At 26.0% G+C, this 25,078-nt stretch overlaps 2 protein-coding genes and 1 long non-coding RNA gene across 3 annotated transcripts in view; 2 read left to right on the forward strand and 1 right to left on the reverse strand.

Moving 5' to 3' along the window:
- The first annotated feature begins 1,095 nt into the window (after positions 1-1,095).
- Positions 1,096-1,484, forward strand: LOC108554898 (proteasome assembly chaperone 4). The gene has a single exon (XM_017910312.1). The coding sequence runs from the start codon at positions 1,096-1,098 to the stop codon at positions 1,477-1,479; it is 384 nt and encodes a 127-aa protein (XP_017765801.1). The 3' UTR covers positions 1,480-1,484.
- Positions 1,485-2,959: 1,475 nt separating this feature from the next.
- Positions 2,960-3,587, reverse strand: LOC108554901 (uncharacterized). The gene is made up of 2 exons (XR_001890729.1): positions 3,133-3,587; positions 2,960-3,006 (listed from the first exon to the last, which is right to left on the reverse strand). It is a non-coding gene; the product is annotated as an uncharacterized LOC108554901 (long non-coding RNA).
- A 2,473-nt stretch (positions 3,588-6,060) lies between these two features.
- LOC108554887 (midasin) overlaps positions 6,061-25,078 on the forward strand; it is a 349,913-nt gene continuing 330,895 nt past the window's right edge. The window contains exons 1-14 of the mRNA XM_017910301.1: positions 6,061-6,245; positions 7,026-7,265; positions 7,431-8,455; positions 8,601-10,018; positions 10,181-10,448; positions 10,610-10,791; positions 10,855-11,041; positions 11,164-11,808; positions 11,985-12,426; positions 12,623-12,986; positions 13,270-13,587; positions 13,906-14,205; positions 14,693-14,917; positions 15,344-15,472. Coding sequence (XP_017765790.1) covers positions 6,076-6,245; positions 7,026-7,265; positions 7,431-8,455; positions 8,601-10,018; positions 10,181-10,448; positions 10,610-10,791; positions 10,855-11,041; positions 11,164-11,808; positions 11,985-12,426; positions 12,623-12,986; positions 13,270-13,587; positions 13,906-14,205; positions 14,693-14,917; positions 15,344-15,472 — 5,913 coding nt within the window. The 5' untranslated portion in view covers positions 6,061-6,075. The remainder of the gene's footprint in view (positions 6,246-7,025; positions 7,266-7,430; positions 8,456-8,600; positions 10,019-10,180; positions 10,449-10,609; positions 10,792-10,854; positions 11,042-11,163; positions 11,809-11,984; positions 12,427-12,622; positions 12,987-13,269; positions 13,588-13,905; positions 14,206-14,692; positions 14,918-15,343; positions 15,473-25,078) is intronic.

The following is a 25,078-nucleotide window of genomic DNA, read 5'->3' on the forward strand; positions in this document are numbered from 1 at the left end:
AATTATTTTGTACACAGAACATTAACAGGAGCAAGATATACTTTAAGAACGGTAATAAACAAATATAGGATATTAAAGGAATCAAAATAAAAAAAGAAATCGATTTTCTGATTATAGAAAAAAATAGTAACATATGTACTAAATAAAATTTAATAAACATTCATTTAAATATCTCAATAAATGACTTCATAATTAACACATTATTGTAGGAAATTAAATGCAATTTTTTAACAAGATAATTTTGAACACCTAGTACTTAAAGACTTTAACAAGGAATAGTATTGCCATCTAACGTCATACATTTGTATCAATTTACTTTCATATTTCATTACTACTCAATTTGAATTCTCTATATATATTCATGTTCAACACATCTTGAAAATTATATTCATAAATATATTTATATTTCATATTAAATAAAAAGTATTTTACTCTACTGAATATAATAATTATATTTTTAAATTCCATATCGCATAATATTTCGTTACATGAAAGTTCGTATAATGAATATACGAATGATTATTAATTAATATACATATGATTAATTAATCGATAAATTATTGAGAAATTATCGATTTAATATAAATGATGTAATAAGGAAGTTCATTTTGTTTATGTATATATAATATAAATTTTTCTTCAATATTATTGCTTATTTATAATCTTACCAGAGAAAAGTTATTAATTCAACATTTCTTTTTTACTTACAAAATTGATAAAAATGTTAAAAATAGTTATATCCACAATATATGTAGATAACTTATAGAAATATAAGTTAATAAAATTGATTTCATAACATCTTTATAATCCTATGTAAAAAATAAAAGTATCTTAAAAATAAAAATTTACGCACATTTTATTCAAATATAGTTATTTTATTATTGTATATTACTAAACTACTTTAAAATATATGAGTACAACTTGCCTTTTATGCTTTATGGACGTTACTTCGAAAACTATCTATTGTCGGTAAATATAAATTTAAACTTTGAGGTTATGTTGCCGTAGAATCTTAATCATTCTGATTAGCACATTTTAAAACAATAAAAGGAGTGTTGAGAAACAATTAAATAGTATTTTAAAGTTTTAAGAAATATGGAAAGTCAATTAGAAGAAGAAATAAAAGACGAATGCAGTTTCAAATTTCATGATTTTGTGGCAAAAATTGGAGACTCGTCAATTGCTTATCATACAATAAAAATGAAAGATTGTCTTTATGTATGGATTGGTGATTTTCAAGAAAATGCCATGAATGATTTAGCCTTTGCAATTAAATCAACATATGAAAAGGAACCACTTGCAACGAAGATCATGGGATCAATTACTAATGAAGTTTCAAACAGTCTTGCAAAGAGACTTTCAAAAAGACTTTCAGTAGCTGTTTATGTCAGTTTTAATGTCCAGGTTGATAATCTCTCTCTACCTGCTATTGAGAGAAGACTACGAGATGAAATTAATGCACACCCTGAGGTTTTCTAACTTAATATTCATCAACAAATTGTATCGTTATAATATAAATGTAATATTTTTATAATTTGCTTATATTAAATTTAATGTATATGACATATGCATTTTTATTTCTATTGAGAAATTCAACACTTTGCAAATAAAGTTACATTTAATAATACAACATGAAGTTTAATTTTAATTTGAAAATCAAAATTTTTATTTTTGTGTAATATCAGTAAATAATTAAGGAATTATATTTGGTTACCTTATTAAAATCTCGTTACATGTTTATTCACAGTTCAGTTTATAATCTACGTGATATAGTTTTGAAATGATCTGAAAGAGAAAAATATTTGTTTCATTATAAAAATGTTAAATATGTATGTTAACATTACATAATATCATAAAAAAATTTTCTGACTAATACAACATAAATTGATTTAAGAAATGAGAGTAATGTAAGGTATTACTTTTTGTCTTAAGAATTACATCCATTCTTAATTAGTGTATTTGAAACTAATATCTTTAAAAGTATGTAAAATTAACATTAAAAATATATATTTTTGTTCATAAAAAACAATATTAGAATAAATATTAAAAAATTGTATGTATTAAAAATACAAAAATACAAAACTAACATTCAATATTTCATTATTAATTACCGAAGTACAGGACTTTTAGTAGTTACATATATAATATTTTTAAATACATTAAACACTTAAACACTATTAATTACATACAATTTATTAATGAAACCGATAAACTAACCATTTATTTCAAAACTTTAAATTTTAATTACCAATTTTTATATTTCATAATGATAGCCAACTTCTGATTATTAAATTTTTAATTAAAAGGAAGAAATGATAGTATGAAGTAATTTATTATATATGAAATAACTGTATAAAAAAGATATTTACCAAAATATTATTTTTATAACTAATTAAACAAATTTATAACATACAGTACTATAATATTTCATATTACACTAGCGTCAATTCTTTTTGGCGGTAACTACAAAATTTTAAGCAAGATATAAAACGAAAAACGAATGAAATGGAATGAAATAAAAGAAAAAAAGAATATCAATGTAATATTATTTGAAAATATTTCTTTAAGAAATATTTAAGAAATGTGATATATTAAATGTTTATTAATTAGAAATTACTGTAAATTAATTAATTTATATCGACAATTTGTATTTTGTAATTTGTTTATAATAAATAAAAGTGTAGTAAATAATTTGAAAGTGACAGTTATATAAATATTTAGAATTAAAGCTATTTATTAACTGAGATTGCGTTGAACGTAGTAAATAAACTTGAATTCCTTGGTTTTGCACATGGAGACTGTTTTCTTTATTTTAAGAAGTTATAAGTACAAATAGGTGTTGTCATCGATAAAAAGAAAAATAACGATTGGTTTATATTATAAATAAAAATAAAACTATCTCTTCGACATTTCTTCTTAAGTCAACGATGCCTCGTATATAAAACTGTTTTTTTTTTTTCAGATATTAGTTTTGTTAAGAAGTTGGCCATCATTTTGCTTGTGTCCCTATAAAAAAGTTTTATATTTTTATTATAAATAATAATGTATGAAATGGTATCTTATGTCAATGTGTTTGGTTCTTTGATATACATTATATCTTTACTAATTCGTTTGATTATCAATAAAAATTACCATTGGTCTATCTTCTTGGTTTAATCTTCAAAAATTGAGCACAAGTATATTATTTTCTTGTGTCATATGTAATCAGAGTATGATGTTCAAACAGTTTGATCACCTCCTCAATCTGCATTTATATATTCAGTTAACATTAGCTCTTTAATGGTTTCGAAGCTTGATTGCAGGTGTATAATCTCCTTTTTGTATTCTTCATCAAAATTGTTGTTAAATTGGCAAAGTTTAATTGCTGCATGAGTGATGTCTAGCCATGTGTTAACTATAAGATACATCAATTTACTAGCTCTTATCATTCATTTTTCTATAGCATTTGAAATTGATCTCCATATATGTATTTATCAGTTTGCTTTCATGTATATGATTTCTCCTTATTAAGTTTTTGATGTAATCTTTCTGAGCCAGATGTATTTCACCTTTATCTTTATATCTTGTGTGACTTTCATTTCAAGAAAACTTCTTAGCTTTTTAAACAATCAAAGCCTTTTATTTTAGAAGTTCTCATAAAGATATTTTTTAATTTATTTACTTAGTTAACCTTATTACAAATGATAAAGCAGTTATTAATATATAGGGCTATCAAAAGTTTCAACCCACCCTTGATGCTATATTAAATGCATAAATTAGTCCCAATTTCAATAAAGCCTTTCATAAAGGCTTTTTCAGTGAATACATTTTATCTTCTTGACCTTCAACTTTGCATCTGTCTGGTTTATTACATGTAAATTGCCACTGACAATCTTTCATTCAAACAAATAGTTTCTCATCTGTTCCTACTTTTAAAACTTATCCCTGTGCAACCAATCTTACTGTATATTTTTGTTTCCCAGTTACATTAGTTTTTATTTTAGAAACTCATTTAAACTTAATAGGCTGCTGATCTTCTGGTTGGTTCCTGACTTGTTATCGCTACTCAATAACATTAGTTCCAATACATAATCACTATTATTTTAACAAATAAAACCTACGATACTGGAGACAATATCATAGTAAAAAATAAGGAAGTGTGTATACTTCTTGGAAATAAAGGAGATTTCCTGATATTTTATGCATAGATTAATTGGCAATTTCTCCATAAGCATAATGCTGGTTTTGAGCTTCAGTTCATTAATTCTCTAACCTATATCATGGTTCATAGTATTAATCATGTTATGAAAGTAACAGCCCAATTGAATAAAATTTTGAATAACAAATGTAGCAGCATATCTTGTATTCTAGTTCGTCCTGTTAAGATGTTGGTTATGGACACATTTATACGCAAAGAAGAATCTAATAAAGACCAGTGTAAAGGATGTAATGTCAGAAGTGACATTAATTCCATTTTCGGTGAGAATATTGAAGAAGCTTTTTGTATGGATGAATTGCATGTATTTGAAAAATAATATAGATTTCAAAATTTATGCAATTTATGTTAATCAGAAACAAGTGGAGGAGTGCGAAATGTATTAATGAAGTAATATGTACTCTATAACAATACTTGAACACATTTTTCACTTGTGATGGCTACTACTATTTATGCGGTGTCACTACTATTTATATTGTAGTAATTAGATTTTCATATTTTACATAATAATTAACAATCGTCTACTATATAGACATGCCTGAATTTATTTAAAAACACTGAGTCTGTAACCCTTATTAATTATACAGATACTTAAAAACTACTAAATAACCGAAATTGTATTGGATATATTAAATAAAGGACAAGTCTTTGAAAAAATTGCAAATACAAAAAGATGATACAGCTGACAGAAAAAAAAGTAATGGTTGATTTTCATGTATAAATAAAAATAACACACTATTAACACAAAGCAATTGAAGAAAAATGTAGGAATGAATATTATCAAAAATCTATAATATTGTTTTACTACTAAATATCAATTTAGGAAAGTTATAAAATATTGTTAAACATTTTTTAAGTTTTAATTAAATACTTTTCATGCACATTTGATATGATTTCTTTATTCTATTTTTATTTAACAAATTTTAAGTTGAAATTTTAAATACAAATAAATGTTTCATATAAGATAGTATGCATATACTCAAAATAAATTGCTTAAAGTGAATAACTCATACATTAGATCATATGTGAAATAAAATGTATATATGTAACTAAATAAACTAGGGATATTTTTAGTTATGTGAATGAGAATGGTACATCTTTAAAACCAACTTCGGTTAGTGCCGTCAAAAGCACGTGGATACTTAAGCATTGATTTCAATAGCTATCCGGGGTTGCACATGTAATTCGGTTTTTGTTTTCCAAATATGTTTCTACAAAGTTTAACGACTTTTGTTAAAACGAAGGAAAATTATGCTCAGAAATTTGTGTTCTTCAAAACTAATAAGGTAAGCATGTAACTTTCTTCTGTAATATTTTAAATATTCTTCGATTTGTAAACATCATAAGTACCGATTTCTTCTTTCTTACTTTTTTCTGTTGTTACTATTTTTTATTTTATAAATTTTAATCACATTATTTTATACTTTACTGTTCATAATATTCAGCTTCAATAATATTCTATTCATTTAATTAAAATGTATTAAAAGTTGTAATTAACAACACTTTTAAACTACATTTTCTTTTAACGTTTATAATAATTTTTTATTAATTTATTTAATTTGTTGATAATTATTGCAATTAAGAAATATATTTAATGCGTGAATTAGACATTACAAAATTTATAAAAAATGTAAGAATCTTTTTTTGTATTTTATTTATTGTCCATCTTTATATACATTTGAAACTAAAATAATTTATTAAATTGCATGTTTTAGTTTTTCCTTGTCAAATTTTGTGTATTCTTTAAAGCATGCTGTATTAACTGTATTTGACTATTTTTAATAATTTTATTAAAAATGTCATAATTTTATGCAATTTTGTTATAGGAACCAAATAGAGATGAATACAAACAAATTTTTGATATTTTGTGTGAATTTTTGATGAGTCCAGAATCCACAGAGGATGTTGCTAAATGTTTTCCACAATTATTGCCTGCATTAATTTCTTCAAGTATTTCTATAGATAAAATTTCTTTTGATGATGGAGATCTTCATAAATTGAATTGTGTTATTTTGGGAAAACTACTGTGCAAGAATCATGACTTATTAGTGTATGTATTTTTATCGCTTTACAAAATGTTGTTTACTTTATATTATTTTATTTTATTTTTTTTTAATGTTAATGTATTAAGCTATTTAGAGTGAAGATACTATCCTACTTATAAGCAAACACACTTTATGTTAATTAGTATTTTATTCAGTGTTGTAATTCTTCCATGTTCCATAATATTTTAGGTTGAATGTTGCAGCCTGGAGAAATTCATACAAGGACATAAACAATATTTTTCTAATGTTATGCATTGTATTATACTCTTTTTATTACTTGAATTTAGAACTATCTATTGCTGAAATGTGTAACGAATGTAAAATATATTTGGAGAAGATTAAAGTTTTTTGTAATACAATGCTCTGTGTTGTCTTCTTTGCTATATTATCATTGTAGTATTGAAAAATGATTTTTTTGTTTATGTAGATATATAAGTTTAGAGTTTTGTGTTTACCAGGAAATAAATTTTTATATTTTTGTACTTAATTATTATATACAAGAAATTTCTCATTTTACAGTAGCATTTGTAAATTATTGTTTGAGTTATTTATATAGCAATATATCTAAATAAGGTGTTAACTAAAATAATTTCTTTTTGATTATGTCTAGAAAGAAAATATATAAGCAATTAAAAAAAGCTATATATATGAAATTATTATAAAATATTTAAAGAATTAAATATATTTATATAGTGGACTGTATAAAAAATTATACAAAATAATTTAATTAAATATAAAATATATTTAAATGATAAAATTTGTAAATTGATATTGTTTTATTACAGATTTGTTCTACATTATTTTGATGTAAATCCAGCTCCATTTGACTCTATAGAAGTTGATTATAGCCCTTCTTCAAAGAGACGTAATAAGCGAAAAATAGTATCTTTTACAGAGGTGTCTGATTATGATTTAGTAACTGCTTCTTATGACATTCTATCTAGGGCACCAATGCACTTTAAATACACCTGGAATTGGTCTAAATTTTATAAATATCTGATTCATGAAGATGAGAGTGTTAGATGGTAAGATAAAATTAACAATTTTTTAAATCAAAAGTGCAATTATGTTGTAAAATAAATTTGATAAAATTTTGGTTGAAATAAAATAAAAATTTTGTTTCAAAATAAAATAAGATGAAGACATATTTGTGAAGAAAAATATAAGAATATTTTTAAATAATTTTTCAGGGTAGCAATGAATTGTATTGCAATTGTATTAGGAATGTCAGAATTTTGCCATCTATCCTGTGTAAGTGATTTTCTTACAAAAATTCAAAAATTTTTGATTGGAAGTGAAGAAGTTATCCAAAACAATATAATATGTGAAGATACCAAAGAAATAGCTGAAATACTTGATATACCATCGGTAGTATCTATTGGAGGAATATTACTTCCATTATTTAAAAATTCTAAATGTGAAAATGAATTAAATTTAGTTCCTGTTCCATCTACACGACAGAACCTGCAGAATTTGGCTTTTGCAGTGTCTTCTAATAAATGCATATGTTTACAAGGCACAGTTGGTTCAGGAAAGACTGCATTAATAGAATTTTTAGCAAAGGCTACTGGTCATGATGCACAAAATTTTGCAAAAGTACAATTAGGTGATCAAACAGACTCTAAGATGTTATTAGGAATGTACAGATGTACTGATATTCCTGGAGAATTTTTATGGCAACCAGGAATACTGACTGAAGCTGTATTATCTGGTAAATGGCTGCTTTTAGAAGACATTGATTGTGCTGCAACAGATGTTATTAGTGTTATTGGACAACTTGTAGAAACTAAAACATTATCAGTTCCTGGATATAGAGATTTAATTCATGTAAAAAGTGGATTTCAATTATTTGTTACCAGAAGGTTATCTGTTGGCGGAACACAAAAATCACTTCAAATACCAACTCAGAAAGAGTGGTTTTGTGTTAATGTAGAATCTTTATCAAAAAATGAACTAGTGACAATAGTTCAGACTCTGTTCCCAGTATTACATACAGTGGCTACTAGAATTGTTGATGTGTTTTTATTGTTTTTTGTTGGAAACCATGAAGATGATGTTGTGAATAGTGTAAGGAATGCTAGACAGATCTCTACCAGGGATTTGATTAAATGGTGTTCCAGAGCTATTGTTGATATTGATGTATCTTCACCTATTTCTGCATTGAAGATATTCCAAGATGCCTTAGATGTCTTCTGTTGCTCTGTACCTAATTCTGGTATGTGAAATATATTTTATCAAAAATATTTATTATTCAAATATTTATTATCGTTGAATGATCACGAATTTAATTCAGTTCAATACAATTCGTAAAATTAATTTATTTTAAGAAAAATCAGGAAAAGTTTTATTTTTTATTTCAGTGCAACGCTTAAGTTTGGCAGTAGCGGTAGCTCATAAACTAGGTATCGTAAAAACAAAGGCAGAATTTTTTTCTGAAGTATATAAACCATCTGTAAATCTTCTCAAAGAATGTTTTATTGTTGGTAGAGCAAAGTTAGCAATAAAAAAATCAAATAAAGTTAAAATAGAGCCAAAAAATTCAAATTTTTGTTACACAAGACCATCTTTGTGTCTCTTAGAACGAATAACTAGTTGTGTTATTCAGAAAGAGCCAATTCTATTAGTTGGAGAAACTGGAACAGGGAAAACGAGTTGTGTTCAATACCTTGCGCAGATAACAGGTCGCAAATTAATAGTAATAAATATGAATCAGCAAAGTGAAAGCACAGATTTACTTGGTGGTTACAAACCAGTAGATCTTAAACTTTTGATCCTTCCAATTCGTGAGGAGTTTGAAATTTTGTTCCGATCTTATTTTGCAATTGAACCAAATGCAAAATTTTTACGTCATATTGGGCGTTGCTTTGCAGATAGAAAGTGGAAGACATTGAGTACTTTAATGATTCATAGCACTACTGCAGCTTTGAAAAGATTGAAATCTTCGCCAAAAAATCAAAATGAAATACAAGTTTTAAAAAAGTGGGAACAACTAGCACAAAAATTAGAGAAACTTCAATCTCAAGTACAGAGTCAATACTCTTTAGCATTTTCTTTCATAGAAGGTAGCTTAGTGAAGGCACTGAAGAATGGAGACTGGGTTTTATTAGATGAGATTAATTTAGCTACTGCAGAAACATTGGAATGTCTTTCTGGTTTGTTAGAAGGATCATGTGGATCTTTGTCTTTGCTAGAGCGTGGAGACAAAGAACTAATTAAAAGGCATGAAGATTTTGCAATTTTTGCTTGTATGAATCCTGCAACAGATGTTGGTAAAAAAGATCTTCCTGTGGGTCTGAGAAATAGATTTACAGAATTCTTTGTTAATGAACTTACAGAGAAATCAGACTTAGAACTTCTAGTGAGGTCATACTTAAATGATTTAAATCTTGCACCAGAAAAAATTAAAAGTATTGTAAAATTTTACTTGAATGTTAGGAAAGAAGCAGAGACCAGTCTTCTTGATGGAACTGGACACAAGCCACATTATAGTTTGAGAACATTGTGTCGTGCTTTAAGTGTGACAGCACAAAATCCTTGTGGAAATGCATTGAGATCCTTATATGAAGCATTTTGTTTAAGTTTTTTAACACAACTAGATAGTAATTCTTATCCAATAGTGCAAAGAATGATTGTAAAGGCTGTCTTAAGTGATAAAATTGCAAGTTCAGTTATTGGAACTCCCATTCCAAGGCCACATAGTGGGCCTGCAGAGAACTTTATGTGTATTGAAGGCTATTGGATTTCTAAAGGCAATCTTGATCCACAGATACCAGAAAATGTAAGTTTATATCTTTATTAATTTTAGTTTTCCAATTGATTTTGTTAATAATAAAAATGATGTAAAATGTTAAAAATACACAACTTTATAGAAAAAGTAAAAAATAAAACGAAGAATTTTTAAAAAAAGAGAATTAAAATATTTTGCTTTCTTTGATTTTAGTACATTCTCACAGAAGTAGTAAAGCAAAATTTGAAAGACTTAGTACGAGTAGTATCTATTGGTAAAATGCCTGTATTGTTGCAAGGTGATACTTCTGTTGGAAAAACCAGTTTAATAACATATTTGGCAAAGGCCTCTGGACATATCTGTGTTAGAATTAATAATCATGAACATACTGATTTACAAGAATATGTTGGTACTTATGTAGCTGATTCTGCAGGAAAGCTGGTCTTTAAAGAGGGTATTTTAGTGGATGCTATGCGGAAAGGTATTATCAGATTTATCTTTGGTTGTCTTCTTTATTTATTATTATTTCCTATTATTTCGACTAACTATTGTAAAATATACATTTTTTATTATAATCTACTTTCAATATTAAAATTTCCTTTAATTATTAATTTTTATGTAAAATAATTTGATATTCTTCAGGATACTGGATAATTTTAGATGAATTAAATTTAGCACCCAGTGATGTCTTAGAAGCTTTGAATAGAGTTCTTGATGATAATAGAGAATTATTTATTCCTGAAACTCAACAAGTTGTTAAAGCTCATGATAATTTCATGCTTTTTGCTACCCAGAATCCTCCAGGTTTATATGGTGGAAGAAAGGTAATAATCTATAAATATACTCTTTGTTTTTCATTTTATTTTTATTTATTTTTATGTTATTAGGTATTATCACGTGCATTTAGAAACAGATTTGTTGAATTACATTTCGATGAAATTCCACCTAAAGAACTTCAAGTAATTCTACATAAAAGATGCAAACTGCCAGAAACATATTGTAAACAAATAATTAATGTAATGACAGAACTTCAAGTAAGAAGAAAGAGTACTGCAACTTTTGCTGGAAAGAAAGGTAAATACTAAAAATAAGAATTTATGATAGAGGACCTTTGATAATTTTATTTTTAAAATCCTTTTTTTTTATTGGTTTATCTGTTTGTCTTAAAAAAAAAAAACAAAATTTCTTTTTTGTAGGATTTATAACTCTTCGAGATTTGTTTCGCTGGGCAGAAAGATATCATCTTGCCCCTGACACTAGAGGTACTTTATATGATTGGAGTCAACACTTAGCTGATGAGGGATATTTGGTTTTGTCATCGAAAGTTCGTCATCCAGAAGAATGTTTACAAATTATACAAGTGTTAAAGAAACATCTAAAAAGAGATGTTGATCCAGAAGCCTTATTCTCACTTTCTGAAAAGACTTCTACTGTAACTAAACCAATTTTAGAATCTTTACTATCAAAGAAGATTCCAGGGTTTGAACATATAGTTTGGACATTTCAAATGCGTAAAATGGCGGTACTTCTCTCAAAGGCCTGTGACTTTAAAGAGCCAGTTCTTTTAATTGGTGAAACAGGAGGTGGCAAAACTACAGTCTGTCAACTCTTGTCTATAATTAGACAACAAGAACTCAGTATTGTCAATTGTCATATGCATACAGAGGCTTCAGATTTCCTTGGAAGTCTCCGTCCAGTTAGAGAACATAAAGAAAGTAAAAAATTATTTGAGTGGGTAGATGGTCCTTTAGTAAAAGCTATGAACAATGGTGGCTTCTTTTTAGTAGATGAAATTTCTTTGGCAGACGATAGTGTACTCGAGCGATTAAACTCTTTGTTAGGTAATTATCTATTTTAGATTATATGGATTTACAGTTTAGTTAATATTGTTATTCAAATAATATCAAAATTAAGTCTTTTAATAAATTATTAATTCTTTATTAATTCTTTTAATAATTCTCATGCTTCAAATACAAGTCAATAAATTTTCATTTTCTTGTTTTGTAATTATTTTTAGAACCTGAACGTAAACTTTTAATTGCTGAAAAACCATCGATTGAAGAAAATGCAACAGTGACAGCTCATGAAAATTTTATCTTTGTTGGCACAATGAATCCTGGTGGTGATTATGGAAAAAAGGAACTCTCACCAGCTCTTAGAAACAGATTTACAGAAATCTGGTGTGAAGGATGTGTTTCATCAAATGATCTTAAGTGTATTATGGAACATAATTTACGTGAAGAATTTAAAAAAAGTGTTTCTACAGCAATAATAGAATTTATCAAATGGCTACAAACTACAGAAATAGGAAAAAAGCTTGTTGTTAGTGTTAGAGATATACTTACATGGGTCAATTTTGTTAATTGTTGTGAAGATTTAGAAATAGGTGATGCTTTCTTCCATGGTGCAGCTTTGAGTTATATTGATGGGCTTGGATCTGGTTTGACAGCTGCAGAAAAGTAAGTTTTGTACCATTATCTTTTGGTTCATATATTAGATAATATTTCCTGTATTACTAAAAATTAATTTATTTAAAATAATTAGGAGAAATTAGTTATTATGATTTTTAATAGAATTGTATTTTATTGTATTGCATATTAATTAATTATAGTTATAGTTAATTAATTTTTTAACAAAATGTTTCAAATATTTTAGTTTAAAGAAATTAAAGGATTTTAAGGATTCGGCATTGAAATTTATTGAACAGCAAGTACAGAGTAACTTACACTCTAAATTAATATTAAATTATGAGGAATTTAATGTTGAAAGTTACAAAGATAAATTTGGAATATGTCCTTTTTATGTGAAAAAGGGAAATAAACAAATTCCAAGCAATGTAGGGTTTGCTTTCACAAGTCCAACAACAAAAGTAAATACTTTGAAAGTTTTACGTGCTTTGCAATTAAAGAAACCAATTTTATTGGAAGGTAGTCCAGGAGTTGGCAAAACTAGTTTAGTTTCTGCGCTTGCCAAAGCATCTGGACATCGTCTTCTTAGAATAAATCTAAGTGATCAAACAGTAAGTTTTCTGTTTCTTGAAATAAAATAATTTTCGTTATGAATTCTGTTGATTAGAATAATTCATTAATAATAATTTATTGACGTTTTTTATTTTCATATACATTAAATCTGCAATTCTATAGTATTATTTTGTTCAGTGAATTGCAGTAATTTAAGTTTTTGAAATATTCTTTTTCTTTTTAAGAATTTTTATGTTATTTAAAATTATTGTGAAATTATGTTACGTATAATAATAATTAGAAATTATTATTGCTACTACAAATATTCTAAATATTATATAGGATATTTCGGATTTATTTGGAGCTGATTTACCAGTAGAAGGAGGGAAACCTGGTGAATTTTCATGGAAGGACGGTCCCTTCTTAAGAGCTCTTAAAAATGGAGATTGGATTCTTCTAGATGAATTAAATTTGGCATCTCAGTCAGTTCTTGAAGGATTAAATGCCTGTCTTGATCATCGAGGTGAAATATATATTCCAGAGTTAGGAATGACTTTTACTGCGAAACCTGGAACTCGGTTATTTGGGTGTCAAAATCCTCTTCGTCAAGGTGGTGCTAGAAGAGGGCTTCCAAAGTCATTTTTGAATCGTTTTACACAAGTAAGTGTTAATGTATATTGTTAATTTCTTTTTAAATATGTAATTCGTTGATTCTAATTTTTCAAAGTTTAATACGATATATAAAGTGAAAAAGTTTAATATCGTCAGAAAAATATTACTTGTTATGAAATTTTAGGTAATGTTAATACATTCACAATTTTAACTTTGACTAAGACTTTTATGAATTATATTTTTGTTTGTGACTTTTTTGTTGTCGATTTATATTTTAAGATACTCAAAATGATTCTTTGATTATTGATAATTGGGTAGAAATACAGTTTGTCAAAAGTTTTAATTTGTGTTTTTGTTTTCTTCCAGGTCTTTGTAGACGCGCTTGTACAGAGAGATTTAAAATTCATTTTAAATATTCAATTTCCCGAATTACCAGAAGATTTACTGAATAAAATGATTCAATTTAATGAAGAATTGAATTCTCAAGTTGGAACTACTTGGGGTCATTCTGGATCACCTTGGGAGATGAATCTTAGAGATGTTACTAGATGGTGTGAAAAAACAGTGGCAGATTTTAAACAGAGTTCAAAGAAGAACTTCAATCCTGGAAGTGGTGCTCAGCTGTTATATGTAGACAGAATGAGGACAAATGAAGATAAACAAAATGTAAGATGTAGTATATTTTTCATATTTCATATATATTAGCTCTATATTTGCAAGTTATGAAATTTTGTATATTTTTTATTTTAACACTAATATTTATTATATTATTTACATATGTAATCAATGTTTTTTACAATTTAATTCGCGTAATATATAATGAAATAAATTTAAAGTTAATTTTTTTAATATTTATGTATTTTTTAAATATTTTTTTATATTTTGATTTCTTTAATTTATAATTTTCTTGAATGCATTCTTCTACTTAATAAGAATTAAGTTAATTAATATTAGAATCTCTTTTACTGTGAATTCTCTTTCTAATATTTTCGATATTTTTCAAAATATTTAAATTTGCATAATGTGCAAATTAACTAAAATAATTTTTTGTAGGTGTAAACAATTATTAGTGATTGTATTTAAAAAATTATAATATTATTTAAAATAAAATTTGTTTGTATCGATTTTATTTCGAAATGTTTCTAAATTACAGGTAATCAAAATATATAACAAGATATTCTCACAAAATGATTGGTCTTTACCAAACCCAGAATTTCCAATCCACTTGACCAAAGAGAAGATCTTCTTAGGGAACGAAATATTGGATCGTAGTGATTCTGCGGTTTACGAAGATGATGATTTGTTGCTTCTGAGGGAGCAGAAAACTGTCCTCAAGGGACTTGCGCAGTGTGTTAACATGGATTGGATGGCCATTCTCGTAAGTAGTTTTCAAACTAGTTTAACTTTGCTCAATAAACTGTCTAAAAATTATTTGTGTTCTTCCCGTCTTTTTAAAACTTTGATGTTTTATTAATAACTTTAAATGAAAAATAATATTGATAATTTGCGTTTATATTTAATAGCGTTAATCATCTTTAATATTTATAATTTAAAATAGAAAAAATAATGTTAGTTATTCAAAAAAATAATATTAATAATTTTCGTCTACATTTATCTACGGTAAGAAATTTAAATAGTTTCTTTCAAGGTCATTTTTATTCTTTGCAAAATAAATATATTACCAGTAGTATATTTTTAAAATAAAAATAATATCTTATTATTATTGTGTGAATTTTATAATATTTTGTAATGAAACTATTTATTATTCTTTAATTGATTAATTACTGTATTAATTTTGTAACAGGTCGGAGGACCTGGGACTGGAAAGAATAGTCTCGTTCATATTCTTGCAAATTTGGCCGGACAAAAGCTCAAATCGATCGTCGTAAATTCTGCGATGGACACTACAGAAATTTTGGGCGGCTTCGAACAGGTAAGTCATTTTATACAAATAATATTTTTTTGAATTGTGTGTTTACTTATTCATATACAGGAAATCCTATGAATTAATTGCGATTATCAATTTGATATCCGAACATATTTTGTGATTTAATAACGAATTTTAGGGATAGAAGTAGTATTACTTCTAATGTTCTTATAGTGAAATAGTGTTTTATAGCGAAATGTATTTTTTAAACACATTTATATTTGTCACTGTGTATTTTACAACTACAAGTATTTAAATATCTTAAACATTAAACTGATTAACTATTGTATATTAAATATTTTAGAAATTGATCTTCAAAATTAAAAGATGCATGACACTAAGTGAAAATAGAGAAAATTTGTAAAAAAAAAGTTGGTCTATTTAGTGAATGTTTACTTCTAATATAATACTTTTTAAATTGTGTGAGGTTTTTTATGAAATCCTATTAATAGGTATTTTTATTTTATGACTGGAAAATATTGTATATAATTTCAAAATTATTTAATTATCAAGATGATTAAAGTCATCATTAAAAAATTAATGATATCTTGATACTTCTAATATTGCTATGTATTTATGTTATTAAGTAATATAAAAGTATATAAATTAATTCTTTAAATAATTTTTGAAGTAATTAGAATATTATTGATATAGGATATTATATGATTCAGTAAATACAATTCTTAGTAAACAAAATATTCAAAATAAATGACACTTGAAATTTTTATTACATATTTGTTTATATTTTATAATAAAGTAATTAGATATAACATGGAAATATTTACCATGCTATTTAAAATCCATTGTTTTATATTAGAATTATTTTATATTACACAGAATCCATTGAAATTTATTGCGTAGCAAATATATAATTCTATTTAAAATAATTAAGTTTTATATTTTATAACAGATTATTGCATTTGACGATTACTATTATTAGACGATAACATCAGTTTTAATTAAATTATAAAATTTTTTTCTTTACAAAATTACTGGTACTTTTACCTATGATGGGATTGACAATTTGTTTGAATTTTTTAAACTAGTTTCTGCACAGAACGATTTTAGTAACTGGACCAATTTTGTTCCGAATAAAACTAGGGAAAAAATGAAAGAGGGAAAATTTGCATGGTTTAATGAGTTCCGTTCTCCGTTGACACGATTTTTTTATGGCTGCATCGATTTGTCTGCAGAAGTGGAATGGAACTTTTCCCTTTGAATGAAACATGCCACTTTTTGCATAAATCGAATTTTCAAATCATTTTACGAATGAAGAAGTGCCAAAATGTTTATCGAGTATTTAATTTTCTATAATGCATTTTATATTACATTTAATAGTACATATTGACATATCATGTAGTTTACCATTTCTAACATTTAATATAAATTTGTTGATATAAAATTCAGTACATTAGATAATTCATAAAATATTTACATATACATATTTTCTCAAGAAGTATAATTGAGAAATAAATATATACACAAAAATATTTTTTAATGAAAAATTGTATCATTCCACTCAAACTAGGGCTCATTAAACTATAATTTTCTTTTTTTTTTTATCATTGTTTTCTGTTTTTTCTTAAAGCAGAATTATAAATTTAATGGAATTATTAAAATATCATTCGGTACAATAGTATCTGTAAATGAATTTTTTAATACTTTCCTGCCATTATTGTAAAAAGTAAACAATCTTTATAGGTTTAGTAAGGGAAGACAGTATATTCAGAAATTTTAATCCGTTTAGTTTAAAATATTTTCCAAGATAATGTTGGATTAAACGTTTTATGAGAGATATCGATTACTTTGTTCAAAAATTAAAAAATATATAATATATTACTAGTATTGGATGTATATGCGGATTCATAGTCTACAGCAAAGGTTCATAACACCATATATTGTTTTAAGTTATGAAAAAATTCATGAAGTTTATATCTAGTTTCCTAATTTAGTAAAAATGTAAAAAGTTATTAAACAAGATATGGAGATTATTTAGTTCGACTAGGGAAATTTAGTCGAGAATTTAATTCTTTTAAAATTATTATCTATAGGGATTTTTATATTAATGAATTTTTTAAAATGAAATTATATACAAATACTCACAAAACTGATCATACGTTCATGTAGTAAGTGAAACTATTATTTCTAAATTAAGAATTAATTTCAAAATGGTTAATAAAAAGAAATACTAAAAAATTACATATTTATAAAAACATAATCAAAAATATATATAGTTTATTAAAACGTATATCACGTTTATAAACCGTGATAAGAGTTTTCGGAATAATATTAGATTCTCGAACCAAAGATTAATTTATTTGTCATCCTGAAAAAGAATAAATCATACAGGGATAGGTAAATGTAGTGTATCATAGTATACTACTCAAGTGTATGCTCAGTTTTATGAGTTACTGTATGTAGGACGCTGGAGAAAACGAATAAATGAATATTTTTTCCAACCATAGAAACGTGTATCATTTTGTGTCGATAATCTTCGATAAAACTTTGATACGTAGCATTGTCATTGGTCAGATAATAACATATCGATATTATCGATTTCATACTATAAATTGTGATATCATATCGAATGTATTAAACATAATCGATAGTCATTATATTTGATATATCTGTAAAAGTGTCGATAATACATTATCGACTGATACTTTACGGAAATTTCGATACATGTTTGATACCTTTAAAAATTATAAATACGTATTTGATACTTTACCAAATTATTGCTATTGTATTAGGTAGAGTAATTTTATCAACTAAATACGAGAGATAAAAATGGAATTATGGTGTCACACTTGGCAACCTTTCTTCTTTCTTTAACAACAATAGACAAATTGTAACTGCAATTCGAATAAATTGTAGTTCTTAGTAACCCACTGTAACATGTATAGCTTGAGTGATCTGTCGCTAGATGACGCAGTGTGACCTGGTTCATCTGGTAAGAGCGGGATATAATCATACACAGTTCAGATTTATTTAGACGATTCTACAGAGTGCATCAATTTGCTCGTGAATAGCTCTTGAATTAAATGAAACTATAACTTATGATTCACAGGAAGTAATTTATATTTTACATAATTATACATAAATCGTGTAATCTTACCAAATAAGTAACTTAGTTTTTATTTCCCAATAATAAATACATACATATTTCTATTCATAATTGTTTAGTGTATGTTATTACTGAGAATTGGTAATGTAGATTTTTCAGTATTCTATACAATTATCCTATACAATTATATAATTACCTTCTGTGATAAACTATACATCTTACTCTTCTATCTCCGTATTTTACATTAACGTGTGTTGCTTTTATACGTTCAAATATTTTATGAATTTATTATTAATTTTTATTTCTGTTTGTGATGCGTGTTGATTTATTTATAATTATAATATAAAAGGCGTGTGATATTTAAATATTATTCTATATAGTTTTGTGTACTTTAATTAATAAATAGGATATTCTTGTATCAATGATAGATCAACACGAAATTTGATGGTTGATTGAGACAGTAGGTAAAACCAAAATATAAAATTTTAGTTTAGACTAATTATTAGTTTTTAAGTTATTAGTACAAAATATTAAATATCGCCTGTGCACGTGTGAGTCCACGTAATGGTGTAAGCAGCCATCTGACGACTACATTCCTAACTTAAACCTAACCAAACTAATACTGCCATTATTGTGCCATTTTCTACTTGACAGTTGATTACGACTACCCATGTAAACTGTGTCACTAACGTTTGTATAGACAGAACTCCGTGTATAGAACCAAAAGTCTTTTTATTAGTATCTTGGAAACCATTAAATATCCAAAGTTGAAATTTTATATTTTGGGTCTACCCATCTGCACCATCACTTTTCTTAAGTTCTATGCCCAACAACTATTAGTGTCTTTTGGGAGTATAACCAATAGTGATAATAATAATTGTTATTACTATTATCGTTGAATAATAATAATTATTATTATAATTACTATATATATATATAATAGTATATATAATATATTATATCTTATTATTATAATAATTATTGTTTTCTTAAATTTTTCATTGTATTCAATTTCTAATTGTTAATTTTCTTTTATTTCGTTCGTTATTATTTTAAATACTGATTTCTTTTTTTTTTCAAATTAAATCTTCACCTTTTAAAAGGTATCTTCAGTATACCTTTGTTGCTAACGAGTACCGTTGTCAGCCTCAAGGGGCCTGATAATCGCATGCTTGGGAAGAGTCAATGAGAGAGTTCTTTTATAGAAGCTAGAATAACGTCTCTATCCAGAGACTTGAAGTGCTTCTAGCTTTCAGTCCCGCTTTGGGTAACTTCTCTTGCCATCCATTGCGATTCTACTACATTTCCCTATTTAGATCTCGCGAATGTATCATGTTAAAAATAAAAATACTTCGTAGAAGCAAAATGAAATTTAGAATTATCACTTTTAACTAAATGAAACAAATAATGGGAACGTAAAATGTTTAGTTAGAATTTAATAAAAATAAAATGTTTAGAATATTTCGAATTTAATGTTTTCCGATATTTTCTGATTCTTCTGGCAATTTCAATATCACTTATTTGCCTTTTGTATCGAAATGTAGACATTGATTTATTTTAATCCTTGTTTGTCGTACCGAAGGTGATAAAGCATGGTCCAGAAAATATTTATTCTGTATTTAAATTTAGCAGCAGCAGTTTTTATCAAGAATTGTTTACATGGAATTTTTGATCATTTTTTTTTTAATACAAATTTAAAACGTTGGTGGCTTAATAAATAAAAATTAACAGGTTGATCTAGAACGAAAATGTCAATTGTATTTAAATGATTTGGGATATGAATAAATTGTACGAATACAATTGTTTACATGGAATTGTTTACATGGAATTTTTGATCATTTTTTTTTTATTACAAATTTAAAACGTCGGAGGCTTAATAAATAAAAATTAACAGGTTGATCTAGAACGAAAATGTCAATTATATTTAATTGATTTGGGATATGAATAAATTGTACGAATAAATTTTTAGAAAAATTTCAATTCACTAATTGCACGTGAAATATCATTAAAATTTTAAACGATTATGCAAAAAGTGAGGTATAGCAATTTTCCTCGTATTAATTATGATACTAAATTAATGAAAGGAATAAAATATTCAATAAAAAATAAAAAATTGAGAACATAAAGAAAAATGTACGAATAATTTTGTTTATTTAACTTTTAACAAATCGTGTTCGAATATTTTGTTTTTCCTTTCGTAAAATTACTATAATATTTTTATACACATTTCCATACCCAAATTTTTTCAGTATTTGGTATATTATATTATTTAAAAAATTGTTTTACAATATGTTGGTATATTAACATAGATAAAAATATCTATAATTCTATTCAGTGTTCTTTTAACTTATAATATATTAACATTTGACTCGACTAAATATTATAGGTACTCATCGAGTTATTTTAATTAAAAATAAATAATGAGATATATTAATAAAATAATAACGAAATAATCGTTATTCGAATGTTAAATTTAAAAAGTAGAAAAAGACTAAACAGTTTCTGCTGTCAAAGATAATCTATTTTTATTTACACATTCAGTAACATCGATTTCGTAATATTATAAACACAAATAATGCTTGTATAATCAGCGATACAAATATTGCAATGAATTTTGTCGGACGATCTTCGATTACTATCTACCGATCTGCTGGGCACCGTTCATTAATCAACTTAAATTAATATCCTTAACTCTATCATCCTTCTGGCTAATACTCACGTTTTAATTAAGACATATTTTCAAAATTTTGTAAGCTTACTCCACGTTCCCCTACGAAAGTCTTTCGAGAGAAATTGACATTGTTTCAGGGAATTTCCGGACTTAATTTTCTTTTTCCGTTATATTCGTTAATTCCTGTGTACTTAGTTTAACACGTATTCAACATATTACCACTGAAAGAATGAAAGGATAATTTTGTTGAATCATATCAGGTAATATCAATTTTGCGTTGAATTCTTTCATTAAATATACAATGGTGACTTTATTGAAAAATCAAGAAAAAAGAAAAAAAATAATCGTACAAAATCTTTCTTTCTAGCAACGTATTCCTCTTTAAAAATCAAACAAATTATTTCTTAAACATTTTCCAGTATTATTAAAACTAAAGGTGATATTCAGATAATTAAGTTGTGGTGGGGCTGTGCACAACATATCCAACATAATTGGAATAGGCTATATTTTTGACACGGTTAGAGATACGAAAAAATTTTATAAGACAAAATGGAACAGAATAGAATAAAGCATATACTATAGGTTTTATTTTGTGCATTTTATGTATCATTGTTTTGAAAACAGAATACTTTTATCTGCACAAATTGGTACAATGTTTAATCTTCGTGGAAAAGAATTAAGGTATTCGTGTTTCAATATTATTAAAAGTTATTACAATTTGAAATTTGAAATTGAAATCCCTATGGGTATTACAATGGGACGCGTATTAAATCATTTTAGCGTATTGGTGTATGTCAGATTATTTTTGCAATGACAAATATTTGTATAATCCAGCATTGCAGTTTAAATATTTTTCCATTTTTCCTGTATCCTGCTTGACATATAAGTTATCTATCTTTTCGTAATATTTATATGCTGTTTGTAAAATACGAGGTTTTGTATCAAGAAATTTATGTTACAAGTTTTCAACCTTTTTCGAAATTGATGTCAGTATTATTTATTATTTGTATAAACTTGTTACTATAAATTATACTCATATTAAAAATTAACAAATTAATACATTTAATTTTCCCATAATTAAATTTAGTTAATTTATTATCCATTGGTAATAAATATTAGCGACGAATATGTAAAAGCATTATTAATTTTGATTTTTAAATTTTGATAAATTATTTTCTTCATTTGTTTAAAACGTTATTATCCTTTTAATTAATTAATAATAATAATAAGTCTTTAAATACACAAAGTTTAGCATATTTTATGCATATAAATGATTCAAAGAATCTTCTTTTATTTTTCACATGAGTAGTACATGCTTCTAAACTCTGTTGAATTATTTTTGTTACACCCAGTATGTCGCAGAACATACTACGCTTAATGTTTTGCAAATTTGGAATAGCCTAAATTAAAGCAGCTTCGAATCTTCATAGTCAATATTGGATCTGTTATTAATCATGTCTCCATAAATAAGGTAGCACTATCTACGTGGAACTTTATTGGCCAACAAATCAATTAAAAGTTTGCTTGTTCACTGAACTGTACGATCGTAAATATGAGATTAGTATGTACAGGGTGGTTCCTCAGTGACGTGTATCTCGAAACAGAAATGGTAGTTAGGATATTATATTTATTTTTTCAGATAATGAAATTAATTTTTCTAACCTAACGAAATTCTCTATTTCTTAAGTGAATATATAATAATTAAAAAAAAAAAAAAAAAAAAGAAAAAAAGAATTATACCATAATGTATTTCAGTATATGCATAGATATCATGAATTAAAAAATATTGTACATGTATTATATGCAATTGTTTAAACATTAGAACAGAAATTAAAAGAAAACGAATTTTTATATTACGAAAATATTTTGATAATTTTTAAATTATTATTTATAACAATCTTTTATACTCAAATAATTTACTATTCGCATATTCGATAAGGAATATTAGTAAATATAATGATAATTTGTAGTTCCAAGACAGATGTATACTGGTAATTCTAGGTTTGTCTCATCAGATGGCGTCTGTGAGTTCAACTAACAAAACTAAGATAAATATGTATATTAAATAATCATAATATATAACATATAATATAATCTTTTATACAATTTTTTAATTTCATATAATCTTAATTTGCAATCTTTTAATATAATCTTAATTATAATTTGCAAATCCTTCAGAAAATTTATATAATAAAATTATAAAATAAAAATGAATCAGTTTCATATTCGATACAGCATAACAAATTGATAACAGGTACTTACTTTAGTTGCATTTCAAAGGTTGCTTATTCCTATAAGCATATAATTAACATCGATGAGAAATGGAATCTATCACATCTCGAATCTCTTGTTGATTTTCTTTCGTTTTACTCGATGTATCACAATTTTTTCGTATTAGATTCCGGACATTTATTAATCTTGATCTAATAAACTTCCTTCTTCAAACTTTTTTACGTATAAAATCGAATGGCCTGTCATCTAACGTTCCCGAGGGCCAACTAATCGTTTCTCCATAACGCTGTCGGTAACGTTCGTAATCTACTGTACCGATCGAAAATCAATTTGCGATTATTTCATATTTTCCATATAACTATGCAATAAAGGCGTTATTATTTTATTATTATAATATATCCTTGCTCGCGTTGATACCATTTGATGATACAAAATCTAAAATATCATCTTGTATACCTATAAATATTTAGTGACGATTAATTAAAGTGAGAAAGTTCAGGTCTCACACAGTATACTATTAATCTATAGTGTATGCTAATAATAAGTTTGTCGAATAGTTCTATTGTTTTATACTAGAATCACCCTGTACAAGAACTCGGAAATTGACAAAACCGGCGGACACGTCGAAACGGTATTCCATGTAGACACTGCTTATATTTGGGGATCTCGACCAATATTAGTAAACGTTCTAGTTATTACAGTTTGCATCCATAGATCGAATCCATGGATTCTCTGCGAGGTATGGTAATTATATGAATTCTGCTTTACGTTCGATCCATTTGCGAAACGGTTAGCATGATGATATTCGATTGCTCGAATTGCGTTCTGAATAATGTCTCTGCATTACCATTACATCTTTTCTCCCTGTGGTTAGGGAGTTAGGTTAGGGTGAAAACGAGCAGTGTTGGTAATATCGAATGATAAAATATCCAGTGTCGTTTGGCTGCTGTTATATCGTCAAATTTATAATTTATGAGTAGTTTATTTTTCTATTTGCTCAAAAATTAGCGCCACTTTTCCAAAAAATGTGAATCACTTTGTTACACAACTAGCGACATCTGTGTTTTCTAAATTGATATTTACCGAATTTGAATACAAAAATTTTTAATTGAGGTTAGCTATTGAATTTTAATCTGAGAATAAAATCTTTTTAATTTATTTGTTTGTTAGTTTCAAGAAATGTACTGTCAAGATGAAATTTGATTTTTATTTATGTTTTCACATTGGTAAAACAATCGTGTTATTTGTTTAAACGAACATGCGACGATTGAAAATATTGCAAATGAGAGAGAATGGAATTGTTTTTGTCTCAACTGTTTATTAGAAATAGAAAATATATTTAGCAATGTTTAAAAATGGAAAAAAGTCAATTATAATATTTCTATAAAATTCAATAATTATAATACAATTGATTATAGTAATATTTCTATAAAATTAAATACAAATCTAGAAACCTTTGAACGTCGTACGTAAAATCTAAAACGATACATTTTAATCTTTTACCTGTGCCTTTCGTTATTGTTTCATCGAGATAATTTCAATAGAAATTATTTAAAATTCGCGTACAAACTTCACGCAGATTCGATAAACCTTATAATAAATTAAACAAGCGCTGTGAAATATTTGCTTATTTTTTTTTTTTTTT

This window comes from Eufriesea mexicana, unplaced genomic scaffold, assembly GCF_001483705.2.
Source record: "Eufriesea mexicana isolate 0111107269 unplaced genomic scaffold, ASM148370v2 scaffold93, whole genome shotgun sequence".
NCBI lineage: Eukaryota > Metazoa > Arthropoda > Insecta > Hymenoptera > Apidae > Eufriesea > Eufriesea mexicana.